A 16,764-nucleotide genomic window follows, 5' to 3' on the forward strand; every position below is an offset into this window, starting at 1 on the left:
CAACCCAGCATCTACCCCACCCCTTCCCCAAGGCCCCACTCTGCTCGCTCTCCCCCACCCTCACTCACTTTCACTGGGCTGGGGCAGGAGCTTGGGGTGCAGGAGGGAATAAGGGGTGCTGGCTCTGGGAGGGGGCTCAGGGCTGGGGGTTGGGGTGCAGGAAGGGTGCAGGTTCCTGCCGGGCAGCACTTACCTCAGGTGGCTCCCGGTCAGCGGCGCAATGGGGCTAAGGCAGGCTTCCTGCTTGCCCCGGGCCTACGCCACTCTTGGAAGTGGCCATCATGCCCCTGCAGCCCCTGTGGGGGGGCAGCACGTGGTTCCATACGCTGCCCCTCTCTGAAGGCACAGCCCCCGCAACTCCCATTGGCTGCAGTTCCCCACTCCCGGCCAATGGGAGCTGCAGGGGCAGTGCTTTCAGGCAGGAGCAGCGCACGGAGACCCCTGCCTCTGTCTCTCCCCCAGGGCCTCAGGGGTGTGCTGGCCGCTTCTGGGAGCAGCGCATGGCCAGGGCAGGCAGGGAGCCTGCCTTAGCCCCACTGCGCCACCGGACTTTTAGCGGCCGGAGACCACGATCGACTGGCAGAGGCTCCAGGATCGACCAGTCGATTGCGATCGACTGGCTGGTGACCTCTGCCCTACAAATACCAAAAGTCAAGTAAGTAAATGTCCAAGTGATTAAAAACTGCTCTAGTGACTACATGTAATGTTAAAGTGTATGCCTATGCATCACAAAGTATTTTGAATCTTAGGGGGGAAAATGGCTTGATATGCTTTTTTCCCTGGATTTTGCTGACCAGCATCCCTTTTAAAAAACACCGTGCATTTGAATAACCAAATAAGCAGCACTGAGCCACTATGCAGTATATAGACCCAAGTAACATACATAGAAACCAGACAGCTACGGCATAGGTGGCGAGTTTTAAGAAGGACTTGCAATGAGAGCGTGGTTGCAGGGAGGCCGTTCTAGGAAGGCTGGGCAGCACAAAAAGCAGGCAAGAGGACAAGCATGGGAGAAGGAGATAAATGGAGTAGACAGAAGGGAAGCAAAGACAGAGCAAAGGAGCAGAAGGAGGAACGGCAGGAGACAAGATCTGAGCCGTGAGCAGGATTGAACAGTGATGGGCCTTGAAGGGGACACCCACGAGCTTGAATTTGATATGGAAAGCACATCAAAGTCAAGTTACACCTACCCTATATATATGTTGGGGGCTTCTGATCCTCAGTGTGCCTTTTTTTTTTTTTAAAGTGGTGAGCCCTGAATTATCCATTGTGTAATACATGACAAAATTAGGAAGCTATGCTGTGTGTTTGGCTGCCTGGTATTGACTGTGAGCACAAAGCTAAACACCACAGGTGTCTTCAACCACCTGAGGACTGCATGTGTCTAGTTCTTTACATGTTTAGAAGTTGTTACATTTGCATAGTACTTGGCTAATGAGTCTTGACTCGTACGGTTACATCAGATACCCATGCCTGTTGAGAGTACTAATCAGATAATCCAGTTCATTCTTTTGAAATGCCTGTCTTATAAATCTCTAGAGCTCAGTGTTGAATGGTATTGGGAACTTGAACTGTCCCATATATCAGACAACGATGGGAGAAGCAAAAATCAATAGGGTCATTTTGAAACAGTGCCCTTTCCTTATGCGATCACCTTGACTGAGTTGAGAACATTCATTCATATTCATGCTGCATTCCCAATAGCCATCCTCTTATTTCTAGCAACACCAACTTAATTTCAGGAACTTGTGGTGTGGAAAAAAGAGGGACTAACTAAATGAATCAAAATACTGGTTAATAAAATTGGCCTAAAACCATCAGGCAATTTGAATATGAGCTCCGAAAGGTTCTATCAGTTCTTAGACCTATGGGTAAAAACTATTCAAGGACAAAATTCAGTATTAAAATGTGTTTTACAAACAAATCCATAGCATTTAACAAATATGTAGCAGTTGATGAGAGAGGAGAACATTCTTCAGTTGGGAAAACGAAAGGTATTTATTGTCTGACTTATGTAACAGCAAATTTTATATTTTAAAAGATTTATTGCCCTTTTATATTGGTATTTTGTATCTTTCGCTACAGAACTGAAAGCATAAAATGCCATTTGGAGAGGCAGCGAGATGGGGAACATTTTCATGGGTTTTGTGGCAGTATGTCTGATCTTCCAGAGAACTGCTATAGAGCCTTTATTTTTTGAATGTACAACTCCTGGAAGATAAATTCCAAAGTCAAAAGAGCAGCTCCGACTGCCTCTGTGACCTTGACCAAGTTACTTAAAACACTCATCCCCATTTTACAGCTGGGTGAGGCAGGTTAGATAATATTTACTTACATACCTCGTGGGTGTGTTGTGAAGATGAATTAATGCTCAAAAACACTTTAAAGATGAAAAATTCTAATTAAAGTCTAAGTATTATTAGTTATTATATTATTATTATTAAAGTAGAACCTCACTAATCCACACACATTATCATTCGTATCAAAATTGGCAGTCCCTTTCCACATCTGAGCAGAGTTTTAATAAGAGTGCTGTACAGTGAGTTCTCTCATAACTAAGCCTTAATTATTTTTACATAATATGCGACAGTAGATTTGCTAGTACCATATGAAGTGTATATGATCACAGCTAAATTACAGTAAATAAAATACATGACAAACCTTACCCTGGAGCTTTTATCCGTGGTTTGGTCACATAAACTGTCATCCAGACTCACCCACTCTGTAAGGAAAAATAAAGTCCCAACTAAAGGTCTCTTCCTATCCATTGTCTTGCTGTATTTCCAAGACACAAACTCAAAGCCAGAACAACTCAACTCCAATTACTGGGTAATAACCAACCAAGGCCTAGTCAGCTGGGAGGAGAGAGTTCACAGAGTTCCTTCCTCTGCAATAATCTCTTCTGCACTAACTTCCTCTTTCCTTTTATAGCCTCACCCAGCTCAGGCATGTGACAGGAAGGAATCCAGTAACCCCTTCCATGCTGGAGTGCCTTTTCACCTTGTCACTAGACACTTGCTGGATTTGGCAAATTAATAAGTAATTCGCAGTGGGTCACCCAGACAATAGCATAAACAAGAAAAATTATTCTTTATGTACAGCTTAATGAGTCCCCAGATTCTGGTCAAAGATGCTTTCCCTCTCCTAATCCCTCTACGCATATTGTGTAAACATGCAGGCCATGACTCCTCCTCCTCAGAAAGCCCCAGCACAGCTCCTATAATAAAAGTTCTGCAGACCATGTCTCTGTAGGTCACTGAATTAGCCAATTGTAGGGGCATCTAACTTCCACCCCATGCTGTCTCAGCTGGATGTAGGTTTTCTGGGAGGCGCTTATGTGTAGCACCTGGCAGAGTGAGGCCCAGTGGTCTGAATTTTCAAAAGTAACTAGTGATTTGGGGTGCCCAACTTGAGTCAACTTAAAGGGACTTGATTCTCAGAAAGTGCTGAGCACCCATCTCTATAAAACAGACCTCTTTCAGGTGTCTCAGGTTGGACACTTCACACCTTTGTGCATAAAAATGGAGGCTACGTCTCTGGAAAGACAATGGGCTTGTCTACGCAGTGTAGTAGTGTGCATAAGTGGGGTGTGAATTTTAATGCACATCAATGTGTTGTGCACTAACTGGCCTGTGTAGACCCTGCTGGCAGGCATTAAAAGTTCCCTAGTGTGTGTTAACATAGTATTGTTTGAAACAGGACTGCATTAATGTGCACTAGGAAACTTTTAGCATGCAGCAGCAGGGTCCACAGGCGCCAGTTAGTGCGTAACACATTGATGTGCATTGGAATTTACATCCCACTGATGTGCACTGCCATACCATGTAGCCAAGCGCAGTGAGACAACTTACTGCTTGTCTGTACAGCTAAAGAGTGTTCACAGGTTGGGATGCAGTGTCTTGGATCCACTAGTCCACTCCACATTCTAATTTCATAATATTAGAAAAAATATTATAAAAATAACCCCTTAGTAAAATAGTCTTTAGCAACTAGAAACCAACAGTTTCCAAAAGCTTTGCTGAGACATGTAGCAAGTACAAGTCAAGTCAACTGGGAAGGGAAGACTGTTTTCAAGAGTCCCAAGAATCCTGTCTCCCCACTTTTGAAACTATCCCAATCTATTTGTGATCTTTTTCCCAGCTGCTGGTTCCTGAGCCAACAGCAATGGAAGGATAGTTGAGTTCTTGACATCTGTCCTGGATCCAAATTCCATTGAAACTATCATTCTTAGCTTGAAAACCTTTCAAACAAATATACCGGTAACTATATTTTTAAAAACTCAGCAGCATGAGGTCACTGACACTTTTTCCAATGCTATCTAGTAATTTTGAAAAACTTATTGGAACATATTGTTTGAACAAAGATGACTACAGAACATTTTATATACTGGAACAGTTTTGCAAGTGGAATTGTGTATACTACCCAGCTTTCTACATGTCTGGGCTTTCAATTAATATTTCAGTTGTACATATAAACCATGTACTGAATATGAAAATGTTAAGATCACCCATTTACGGACTTATCTCTCATTATACTGGTCTTTTTTTGCAGGAGACTCTGTCTGACATTATAAAGAAGAATTAGAAAATCTGACACCCTGATTAGCCGATAGCCATAATAACTAACCTGATCACAGGTGCTGCTGTGAATCTTCAATTCCCAGTATCCTAGTTCTTGAAAGGTGTTCTCTTAGACCCCGGTTCAGCAGTCAACCCTATTCAGCAAGGCACTTAGGCACAGACTTAAGTTCTTTGTTCAGTAGGGATGGGCTTAAACACTTTGCTTTGCTGAACTGAGTCCTTAAATGGAAGTTAAGTGTGATCAGCACCTCACAGAAGGCACTCAGCACCTGGCAGGATCAGCTCATTTATTCAGCAACTCATACACTGTCCAAACACTGTAAGTTGAGGCTACTTTTATTCAGCAAACTATGTCCCCGATATTAACCGCATAGCTCTAAGAATGACAGCTATTTATCGACCAGTCAAAATGTGAGACTTCCTAATGCCTATTTTAGCTGCAATAATTAATAATTTTAATATTTAAATATAATTAATGGTGTAGTATCGACCTCTTAAATTATTCACTCTACATAGAATGTTTTTTTTCATTAATGCCACGCATTTTATTAACATATGTATGAACAGTGTGGCTTAATCCTATTAATAAAAACTAATTTAAAAGTCATTATCTTTTTAAATTATACAGTCATTTGTAATATAGCTCTCCTTGCTATGCCTCAGCTCTGGGTGAGATCTGCTCTGGCTTCCAATAGCTCTTCATCCATGGTCTGGCCACACTGAATAAAATGCTTTCCTTATTAAAGTGAATAAAGTATTATCACTTGACTAGCTCGTAGCCGGCCACGGTTAACTCATTGCCTTTACCAGACCAGGGGCTAGGAGTGTGGTCCCCTCTGTCTTTCATTGTAAAGTCCTTTGGAGTCCAGAAACCAGACAATATCCTCTTCTGGACTTGAAAAGAACTCTTCTCCTTATTCCATTCAAAGCTGGTCTCTTTCTAGCAATCTCTAGGTTTAAAATACACATCAGTGATTTTCAAGTTAGATTCCTAACTCTCCAAAACTCTCAGGCAGTATATAAGAATAAGGAAATCAATGGGAAGTTTGCCAGTGGGCACACAAGAGGGTCCTCAGCAAGGATGTGTGGGAGACTTCCTGTCTGATCTATTTTAGGACACATACCATTTGTATCTAAATACAGGACAAAATTAAAAGTGGCATGAAGTGAATCCAAAAGGAAGCAACATCTGGCCATTCAATAATAATAAAGAGTCTGAAAGGAGCGATGGCAATAGGGCATGAAGGGAACTGGGATGCACCTAAATGAGGCATAGAGGGAGACTCTGGGAATTTTCTACAAACTAAGTGCTCCAAGCTTTCAATGCAGCTGTCTCCTTTATCAAGCCCCTTTTCCCACCCAGGTATAATTCCACACTCACATGCCTCTTACGGACTTGCTGATACCTGCAGGAGGGAGCCCTGCTTTAAGGAGCCTCATGCAGAAATTATCCGCCAAACCCAATTCGAACCTTTGTCATGTATTAAAACAAAGAGAATTCCCCTGAAATCACTTTGTTCAAAAGAATTAAGATTGAATGTGTTTCACCCACCAAAAAATTACAGGCAACAAAAATTCCAAACACTACCAAGTCTGAAATGAAAAATAAAGAGATCTAGCCACGTCCTCATTGTCATATAATCCTTCCTCTCTTGCCATCATCCTACTTGACTTACACTTTCCATCTAGGTTTAGCCTTGCCCCTGCAAATATGCAATAATATATGCACAAGTCAAAATTACTAGGAGAATATAAAAATCTTATACCTATTTACAATATACTAGAATACTAAAACACTGCACCACTAATCAATACAAAAAGACAACACAGGATAGTTATTATAATTATCACTTATAAGGGCTGTATAAAATTAGACAAGCTTGCATCAGGACATTTGCCACACATTTCATAACACCAAACAGATCAATTATTTTATTTCTGCTCATAAAAACGTTCTTCTAGCCAACAGCACGTCATAACATAAAACCTATTGTACTCTGACAAAACTGAATGTAGCTTAGGACTACATTCCTCTCATAATCTTTACTACCAATGGCAAAGCATGAATTCAGTATCATATTTCCATATACAGACTAAAGCAAGAGGGTAAAGTTGAGGTTGCGTGGGTACTATAAACTGGGTGAGATGATAGTGTGTGAGTAGAGTAGTATATATATATAAGAGCAAAGTCCCCACAGACCAGATATACCAAAGTAAAGTGTCACTAGCTCTTGCCCGCACAACAGATGTAAAACCTGCAGATAAATGAAGAAAAAATACTAAAAAAACAAAACACCCTATCAGTGTGGGGGAACACTTTTCACAACGTTAGCACGCCATATCTGACCTCTCCGTCCTCAGCCTCAAAGGAAAGCTGCCCAGCTTCAAAAGAGGAGCCTGGAAACTTAAATTCATAACTCTGTGGACACCAAAAACCCTGGACTTAACAGCAACACTTGTTTTATGTTGTTTACAACAATTTGTAACACACCCTACTGCCTTAATCGGCCACTTCATTTTAAGTGGTCTCCTGCAGCATGTGTGAACTCCTTATGTGTAACAATCTGTCATATCTTGTATTTTGCTTAGACACTCTGGTTACCGCCTCCAGACCAGAAGAAAGAGCTCTTTGAAGCTCGAAAGCTTGTTGCTTCCAGTTCTCAGTGGTGGCAGATGACAGAACAAGGAGCAATGGTCTCAAGTTGCAGTGGGAGAGGTCTACGTTGGCTATTAGGAAACACCATTTCACTAGGAGGGTGGTGAAGCACTGGAATGGGCTACCTATGGAGGTGGTGGAATCTCCATCCTTAGAGATTTTTAAGGCCCGGCTTGACAAAGCCTTGGCTGGGATGATTTAGTTGGTGTTGGTCTTGCTCTGAGCAGAAGATTGGACTAGATGACCTCCTGAGGTCTTCCAACCCTATGATTCTAAGGCTTCCCAAACCATCCAAAACTCAAAGTGCGGAACCTTTGAGTCATTTACTTCAGTAGCTAAAAAAAGTTGTGATTTCAGTAGCTGTGAAAATTCCAAGACAGATCATTAAAGTGAGTTGAAAGATCTACCCTAAAGAACATGAAACACAAGCTGCAGGAGATCAAAGCAATCAAGAACATAACAGGCATTCCAAGATATAACAATAAAGGGCCAGATTCATGCCAGATGTAATTCCACTGACTTGTATTGAGATACACACCAGGGATAAGTCTTCCCTATTTTCTTTATTAGCTGCATCTGTAAGAATTAAGTTTGTCACCTTCTGGCAATATGTAATTTCAGATGTAAAAGAGTAAAATATAACGTACCACATTTTGATTTTATCGACCAGTTCTTTGATTCACTAGCACTTTGTCACAGAGATGAAAAACAGATGAAAAGACATTTTGGGAACTATTTAGTTCCTATTTCTGAAAATACCCAAAGCTTACAAATACTGTTAATTATTCATGTAATTTGAATATTAGAGGCACTGCGATTTTATTTTACTTCCATAATAAAATGCAAATAATTATTTTTTTATATTTCATTAGGCAGGTTTTTATTATTATTATTAGTGCTATTGTTGAACATTAAAAGGACTTAACACTAGCACTTTAAAGTTAAATTCAACTGATTAAAAATCCCAGGTTATTGGTAAACCATTGACTCATTATTTAAAACAGTTGAGACCCAGTGGGTGTATGTCTGCAGCCTTACTATCCTGGGCTGCAAGCTTGGCAGAGATTATAAACTGAGCAAGGTTAGAGCTAATCAGGATTTGAATGGGCAACGTCTAATGAAAACTTGAGGTGTTAGGAAAGTGATATTGGTTAATCAGTGGATGACACTCTTCTCTCTGATTTAGTACTAAGCCAGTGCCCCCAGCAAATTATGCAAGGGCACTGTTCTGTAGAAGGTACCATCTTTTTGTTTAGCTGGAAAATTGCAGTCCCGACCTGTAATTGTTGTCATGGTTACAGAGTGGTCAGAAAAAAAATGGGCACCAGGTGTGGGATTAGACCTTAATTAGGAGAGGAACACACACAAACCATCCAAACTTCGTATGTTTGGCTCCACTGCCAAAATATCATCATAACATCTATAGCCAGAAAGTTTCCTTCCTCCTACTTCTCTCAAGTCACTATTCCCCAAAACGACTGTCTAGTATCTCTTCCCCCATAGATGTAAACTCTCATTTGATTTCAATGGGAATTAGGCACCTGAATACCTTTGAGGATGTGGGACTCAGTCACCACTCTACTAGGTTCGTGTGACTGCAATTTGTTACATAAGTGAATGTTTCTAGCTAGACATGCTCAGTTCCTGCACATGACAGGATCTCTGCTCACATGGTGGAGGTGGTGAAGACCGGGACTCCACCAAAAAGCACCTGCTAACATACCAACTGGGATGCAAGTGCAGTCACTCACGACAGTCCCAGTTCATCTACTCTATTTACAGTATTAGTTCAAAGGAGATTTTCCAAAACACAGATGAGAGAGGTACCATTAACGTTCAATGGGCATTGGAAACTGACTGTTCTTTGTACCTTTGGAAAGCTCCCGCTTAACTCATTTCTTCCTTTTTGTCACATTAAAAATCTCATGGCACTTTCTTTTCTTTCCTTGGCCATTGTAAGAGTGACAGCCTTAGTATGTAATATGGGTAGTTATAATCCTGCCTAAATCCCCTTCCCCCCCTTGCAGTTTCAACTGAACATGCTATTCTTTTGTTCTTTTCATAAACTTGTGCAGTAGTATTTCATAGATTGTTAAACAGCCGCCATTTTCTACCACAGATGTGGCTGCATTTCAGAGGAGTGTGGAAGGGAATGAAAGTATATCTTTGTATATAGCTTTAAATGTTTGTAATATGCTTTCAGATCCTTTGGAATGAAAGTTGCTAAATAATAGGTTATATTTATAACTACCACCACAGACTTTGTTTGTATCTGTAAAATGTCTTGACGTTAAAGCAAAGACCTGATGTTTCAGACACATTACCAAATTCCTCTAGACTCTAACTATGACCTCAGAAAGGGGATGGGGTGGAGAGGAGAAAGAGAGAGAGTAAAATAATTAATTTGGTAGCGCTAAAGCATAAAATTTTGCATTTTTTCATATTTATGTTTGTTATGGAAAAGCAATCATCTTAGTGATGGTTGAACAAACTCAAACAAACCATTATGTTTGCACACAGCTCTTAAAAGGTTTTTCTTTTGAGCGGCAAATTACTTTACATTACTGCCCTTTGATCTACCCTAGAATTTTGATATTTTCCCATAACATTCTAACACTAGGGGAAAACTATATTTAAATACCACTGCATCAGTATTCTCTTTGTTAGTCAATTCCATGTTGCAACAACAATGGCTTGCTGCCAGCATTTACCGAGACTGAAGGGTGCTTTTTTCTGCATAATTTCTTCTCATTTAAAAAGAAAAAGAAGGGGGGGGTGAACAGATTCCGTCTCAAAATGACGATGTTTAGAGATACAGAAAGTTATTGTTCTCACGTTCTTCCTCAAACATAATACATTTCCCCAAAATATAAACTGTAGGATTTACTATGTATAGGGATCTTTTGTGATATAGTCATACTGGAAATTATTTTCTTAGGGCATTTCAAATTCCCCTTACTTATAGTAGTGGTCTTAAAAAACTGATGCACCCATTCCATTGTGAAAAAAACAATATAAATAAATTTCAAGCAAAGGGCCCAATCATGCAATTCTTACACAGGCAAAATGTCCATTAAGGTCTCCCTGCAAGTAGTACTTCTAGGCCCAGGAAATGGGAAATACCAGTGACATTATACATGCTAACTTGGCAACTAATGTAATTGTTCATATAATTCACCTGTATTCACTTTTAGCAGTGGAGGATCCAAACTATTGAAAAAATTGGCATGTTATAAAATCTGTCACTCTAGGCATAAAATTTCCATTAGTCTTCCGTGATGCAATCATGGATAAAGAAAGTAAACAGGAGAGTCACTTCAGTGTGAGCTTCCATTTTGGTTATTGACTGTACAAAATCTTTACCTGTCTGCAAAAATCCCATGTGAGCTAAAGAGAGAAATATCAAGGTTTCAGTCTTAACATGAGTCTTGCAAGCAAAAGTTACATCGGCATGTAATGTAGTGATCCATGCCTGCCCTACTGCACACCAGCAGCTCTCAGCAGCTGAACAAAGCCAGGGACTGGAGTGGAGACTTTCTAGCGCTACAGGAAGTATTGTTGGTGTTTCAGGAGGCAGCCCTTGGCTACGTCAGTATTTGATACATTGCCAAGCATGGTGCTGGGAGCAATGTTCTGTTGCAACTGCAGCCTTTAGAAAGAGAGAAAATTGAGGTCCTGCCCATTTGGGGTCATTAAAGATTCTACGGCATTTTTAGCAAGAGTTAGGCGAGTGACTGATGACATCCCTGGCCAGAGTCTGATTTGGATAACTACTGAGCATGGATGTAATAAGAGTAATAAGAGTAATAAGAAATCCATGCATATACCAGGCACCAATGCTTCACCCAAAACTCAAACTGAACTACATTCAACCCTTTACACGGGTCTGACATGTTTGGGTAAGGGATCTTGGGGAATGACTGGGAGCAGCAGAGTGTGTTTTGGGGCTCTCTCTGCAGGATTCCTAGCTGGTTGCAAATCTTCTCGGGGGACAGCTCAGAGAACAATTACCCTCTGTCCCCTGACTACCGGGTCCCCTCTATTTTCAGAGGGCTACCCAGCAGGTCCACACACCCCTTGGTCCCTTTCCCTCTGGGTGTTTTGGAACAGGTGATAGGCCTGCGGCCACTGCGCTGTATCATGGGGAGTAAGTGATTAGCCCATCCACCCTGTTTTTGACAGGTAGCAAACTGGCTCAGTCCTCAATAGGGACAGGTGATTTGCAGGGGCTGACACAGTCTTGTACTGTGGCAGGTAGATCACTCAATCGTATTGCTGCTGGCCCTTCCTATTTTTACTGCTCTGGAACTGATCGCCCCCAAGGACGTCGTTTACTGTCACGTGAGATTAGAGATTTCAAAATAGCCCAGACCGCTCTGTCAGTGATGTTCAACAATGCCTTTAATTTGGGGGGGTGGTGTGGATATGCGTTACAATTGGCAAGAGCACAATTATAGTTGTTTCTCTGTTTCCTTTTTACATTCTGCCCCCACAGCTGACTTCAGTGGTGGCGCATGGATATTAAAAAAGGGCAAAATTTGACTTTTTTCCAGAGCTTTCTAATTTTGATGTGAACTTGGCACATAGGATCTTTACTTGAAAAGTTTTCCCCCCACTAATTCCTTGGGAGAAAAAATAGGTTCAGGTAGATCTATGGTGTAAGCAGGAGGGAAAAAATCAGAGGGTTACCATTTTAAGCTATAGTTTTTGCACTAAAATATTTCAAAAAATTACTTGGACTTAAGTGAAATGTAGCTAGTGATTTAAGTATAACAGGATCTAATAGGCTGCAGCTATTTTTAAAGAGTCAAGTGGTGATGCACTGCTCCGTGTTCACAAACATGGCTCCCATTAACTCTATTGGGAGTTATAGAGCAGTATTAAGCAACAAATTAGCCCATAGATGTCTGGAAGAGGCCACTGTCACTGTGCAGCACTAGGCATTTTCATAGGCAAATTCATGAGAGCTGAGAGGCCTGAAAAGTTGAGCCTCCTTTTATTAGGGTGAGGGATTTTAAAATTCAGTGGAGACCCTGGACCCAGTTAGAATCCCAGCCCAAAGTGTGTTTGCCTCTCAAATGCTATTTTTCCTCTGATATGCTCATGGTGCAAAAGCACATGACTGGCACCAGATGGGAAAATAAATATCTCCTCAGCTGGCCATGCTGCTCACTCTCACTACATCACCCACCTCAATATTGTCTCTTCTATTTTTATCTGCAAAAAAAATAAATAATTAAGCAGGCTGCTTCTGTTAAGCGTATGGTCTCCACAGAGTAAGTCGTTACATCCCAGACTGATGCATAAAGCACATTTCACTTTTCACACTAATGTGCATCCTCATGATGATTTGAAACTGGCCACAACGTTACTTAGGAAAAAGAAATGTTGTAGATTTTTAGGAATAGTTCAGATATGTAAGTGCTGCCCTTCTGAAGCCCAGACTTAACCCTCAGTCAGGAGATAACATTTTCTCCGTAATAAACATGCATTTATGAAATGGAAAAGAACATGATGCCTCTGGGTTTCTTTGTGGCTCTGCATATCCTAAGTACCATCTATCTTAAGAAAATGGGATCTACAGAATCTATCCAAATTCTATTGAGGCAGAGTAACTGAGACAAAGTCAAGGGTGATAGCGAAGACTTTCCAGAGCCTGTATGTCTTTGCATAAGGCAGAACACTGTAGATACAGTTTCAGAATAATAGGGCCCTAGACATTGCAATAGTATAGTTGTTTAGAAAAAATTGGATTTGATCGATGACGTGGTCTGGCCTACAAATTTCTGCTGATTGTTGTATGCTTGTAGGGATACGTATAGTAGATAGCAGAAAGGCCTCTTTGTTTGTACTTTGAGAGCGAAATTATATGGCTCACTAAGCAATCCACTATAATGGCTCAAAAATGTATTTTGATTTCACCAGTATATGTTATTATTATACTTTTAATATACGCAAAGAAAAGTTAAACCTATATCAACGCACTTGATATTTTCAGTACCAAATCCCACAGTTCTTACTCAGGCAAATCTCTTGATGTCATTTCTACTGCCCACATCCATTGATTTCAATGGGAGTTTTGCCCACTAAGGGCTGCCGGATTTAGGTCCAGTATGGGTTTTGGATATTGTAACTGATGTTTGAAATATATGGTCCAAATTATGTGAATAATTTCTTAACTCCCTTCTCTTTGTTGTTATAACAGACGAACCAAACTCCTGGAGTTCTCTCTCTGCCACCTCCCCAGGTCTGCCGGAAATAGCTATTTCCCTCGATGACATAATCTCACCATTATCTTCATCACATCTAGCCCCACTCTCTGACCCTTCTCACCAGATAAACCCAGAACCAAGATGGGATATCAAGAGGGAACATGATGTAAGAAAACCAAAGGAGCTTTCGTCAAATGGCCACAAAAAGAAAAGGTTAGGAGAGCAAAGAGAAAGGTCAGCAAGTCCTAAAAAGATAGACAGGACAAAGCATGAAGAGGCTTCTAGGAAAGGATACTCAGAAGGCAAAAAAAAGACCACTGGTGGTGGCAGGCCCACCTCCGAAAATAAGGCAGTGGGACGGAGTGTTACGATCGAGGCTGGAGCAAGAGAGCATGTATGTACCGGAATCAGTGACGAACATCTTGGGAGATCCAAGAAGCCGGAAAGCAAGAAAGATGGATCTCTCAGTATGAAAGAAGATTACAGATCTGGAAATACCACAGAGAAGAAATCAGCTGCAGCTTCTGAACATGTCAAGCTTGATTTAGTTGGTGCTACAAAGATGTACAGTAGCAATAGCTGCAGCTCACATGGAAGTGATATGGACCAGAACAAGAGGGACCCTGATGGGAAACCCAGTGAGTTCCCCAGGAAGGGACATCTCCATTCCATTAACACGCGCAGCATCAACAATACAGTTCGGAAGGCAACTGTCTCACCAGGCCCATGGAAAATTCCTGGCTCGGATAAGCTACCTAGTGTACTAAAGTCTGGCACGTCTGCCATGAGCAGATAAATAAGTGAACTGTTGCCCTCTAACTGTTTCACACTGATGCAAAACATACTTCTTAGCTTCTGTCTCACATTGATTTATTTTAATTTATTTTAACTCTCACCATATACACAAAACACTGAGGAATGGAAACATTAATGTGTAATTCCATGACAATGTGCACAATGTCTAATAAGTTCAAGCAGCATATAGTCAACATGGAGATTTAAAACTGACCCTAAAGTCCCCAGTTCCATTTTAGGGACTTTGGCAGCTATGGAAGAAACCAAAACAATACAAAGGACAATACGTCAAAGAAGGACAGTGCAGTGTAGCTTTAGTATTTTTATTCCACTGCATGAAGGACTTGGATTTAGTTCAAACTTTATATCAAGGAACTGGAACAAGTTAGAGCAATCACAAACTGGAACATCGCCTTAAATAAAACTGCACGAAGCAAGCTGAAACTGAGAAAGGATATTTTAACTGAACGAAGATGTTGTAAATACATTGTTCTCAACATATCTAGACAAGGGTTGAAGGGTTTCTTTGAAACTATACGCCCATGACATGTCTCCATTGTTAACAATTTGGAATAGTCCACATGATACCCAGCAGCATAGTTCACTTCATGTGTTGAGTTGGATGAGTTGGGGAATCTAGTGGATTAGTTGGTGTGATAGCATTTCTACTGCCATTTTGTGAACAAACCATATTTCTGTACATTGGAAAGGAGTTAGGGTGCAGTTGTAGTTGCAAATTATCCTCAAAAGCGATTTACCACAGGTTCCCCTAATATTACAAGTAGCACAGAAACCTCAATTGGGCAAGCTCAAAACTGAGACTTATGGTTACAAGACCCAGGATGATTCTTAAAAGAAAAAAAGCTGCAGTTTCCTTAAAAAAAGGCCTCTCTCTCCCACAGAAAACAATAACTTTGCTTATTAACAGTGCTATATTTCATACATCTGTACAGACTTTAGTTAAGGCATCTTTAAGTTTTGGCAGATCAGACCCTTTTAATGCACACACTAACACAGATGAGACTTGTTTCCAAGATAAAAGTTCTTAGTTTATTATATTTTCATCAGAGGAATTTTCTCTGTCTTTTATTTCCATCTTGTTTCTCTGTCTCGAATTTCAAGTCTCAAGTCCACCTTCCTGGGGAAGGATTCCAAATTCCATGAGTCACCATTTTGTCCCCAGTAGGTTTCTTGTTTTGCCAAAAAGCTCTGGATAATACTACACTGGTTGTTTAAAAAAATGTTGATGCTATTTTTAGAAATAGATAGACATCAGTACGCTAGCAAACGCTGATCTTCATGTGCTCTGCTCAAGAGTCACATTGAGATCATCATTATCCAAACAGGTCAGCACATAACTATATGTCTCATACACTGCACTAGACCCATCCTCCCCTTAGAATGTGCAGGCATGTTTCTTCCTGTCAAACTATTTAAAAAGTCTCAAACAAAGGATTTTGCAGCTTTTAAAACCTTTTTTTAAGAAAAACTCCATTTATCATATTTAAAAAAGCACAAATCCATGTAGCTGTTGACAACTTTTATTTAATTAAAAAAAAATCTTTATCCCCTGAACTAGAAATCCAATATAATTTGCCATTAATTTATTGAATTGGATTTTGGACAATGCTTCAGTAGTGTAGATGCACGTCCCGGTATCTTATTTTCGATGTGTAAAGAAACAAATCATAAAACCTGAAAAACAATTGAGATTATGCTTGCATAAACTCTAATTTGCACAGTTCACAGCTACTCCTTGTGCGGTAATTGCTTTATGCGGCTGTAATCAATAACCTGTGAAGACAGCACATCATCTAAACCCCATTCCAAATAATATTTCTGTGTAGTGTTAGCTGTGAATTTACCCTGTACAGCTCTATCTCTATAAATATAATTCCATGTATTAATAATCACAGAAAGGCTGTAAGTGAGCAACTATTTTTATGAAACGCACCACTATGGATAAATTAACTTTTACAGAAATCTTGTTTACTGTATGATAATCTAAACCACTGTCAAATAAAATATATATATCCAAAAATCTTTTTTTCAACTGTACATACTGTGTATTAATTTTGAGAGTTTTTTTTAAGTGGAAGAAATAAATGTTTGCATGCACTGGACTGGAAATAACACACAGTTTCATTATGCAAAACATCTTGCCATGTTGATTTTTTATTCAGAGGAAAAATACAATTTCTGAATTAAAATGCAGGCAGCCAGTACAGATACCATAAAGAAAATTTATTTTGTATGTCTATATTTAGAAACAGCAAAAACTCATTTTTGGGCAAACCCCCCACTCCCCAAAAAACCTGAACTCTCCCTCCCCTCCCCCCCCATCATGAAATATAAAAAATAGAGATGGGTCAGCCCCACAGCACTGGAAGCCAACGTTTTCGCTTAGCTAATGTGGACAATTGGAATTTGGCAGTTTGAGCACTATAAAGGTTTGCTGCGTGGATTGTGGGGCATGATTTAAGTACCAAGTTACCTGATAGAAACCGTCTATCAGAATATA

At 40.4% G+C, this 16,764-nt stretch overlaps 1 protein-coding gene across 11 annotated transcripts in view; it reads left to right on the plus strand.

Annotated features, from left to right (window-relative positions):
- The window catches only part of MAGI2 (membrane associated guanylate kinase, WW and PDZ domain containing 2), a 1,117,725-nt gene extending 1,101,432 nt beyond the window's left edge, over positions 1-16,293 (plus strand). For 9 of the 11 annotated variants that reach the window (XM_034765732.1, XM_034765767.1, XM_034765757.1 and 6 more), the window contains one exon: positions 13,442-16,293. In XM_034765732.1, coding sequence (XP_034621623.1) covers positions 13,442-14,244 — 803 coding nt within the window. In that variant the 3' untranslated portion in view covers positions 14,245-16,293. The remainder of the gene's footprint in view (positions 1-13,441) is intronic. The other 2 variants (XM_034765801.1, XM_034765810.1) reach the window with 1 other exon arrangement.
- Positions 16,294-16,764: the final 471 nt, after the last annotated feature.

The sequence above is a fragment of the Trachemys scripta genome, chromosome 1 (genome assembly GCF_013100865.1).
Source record: "Trachemys scripta elegans isolate TJP31775 chromosome 1, CAS_Tse_1.0, whole genome shotgun sequence".
NCBI lineage: Eukaryota > Metazoa > Chordata > Testudines > Emydidae > Trachemys > Trachemys scripta.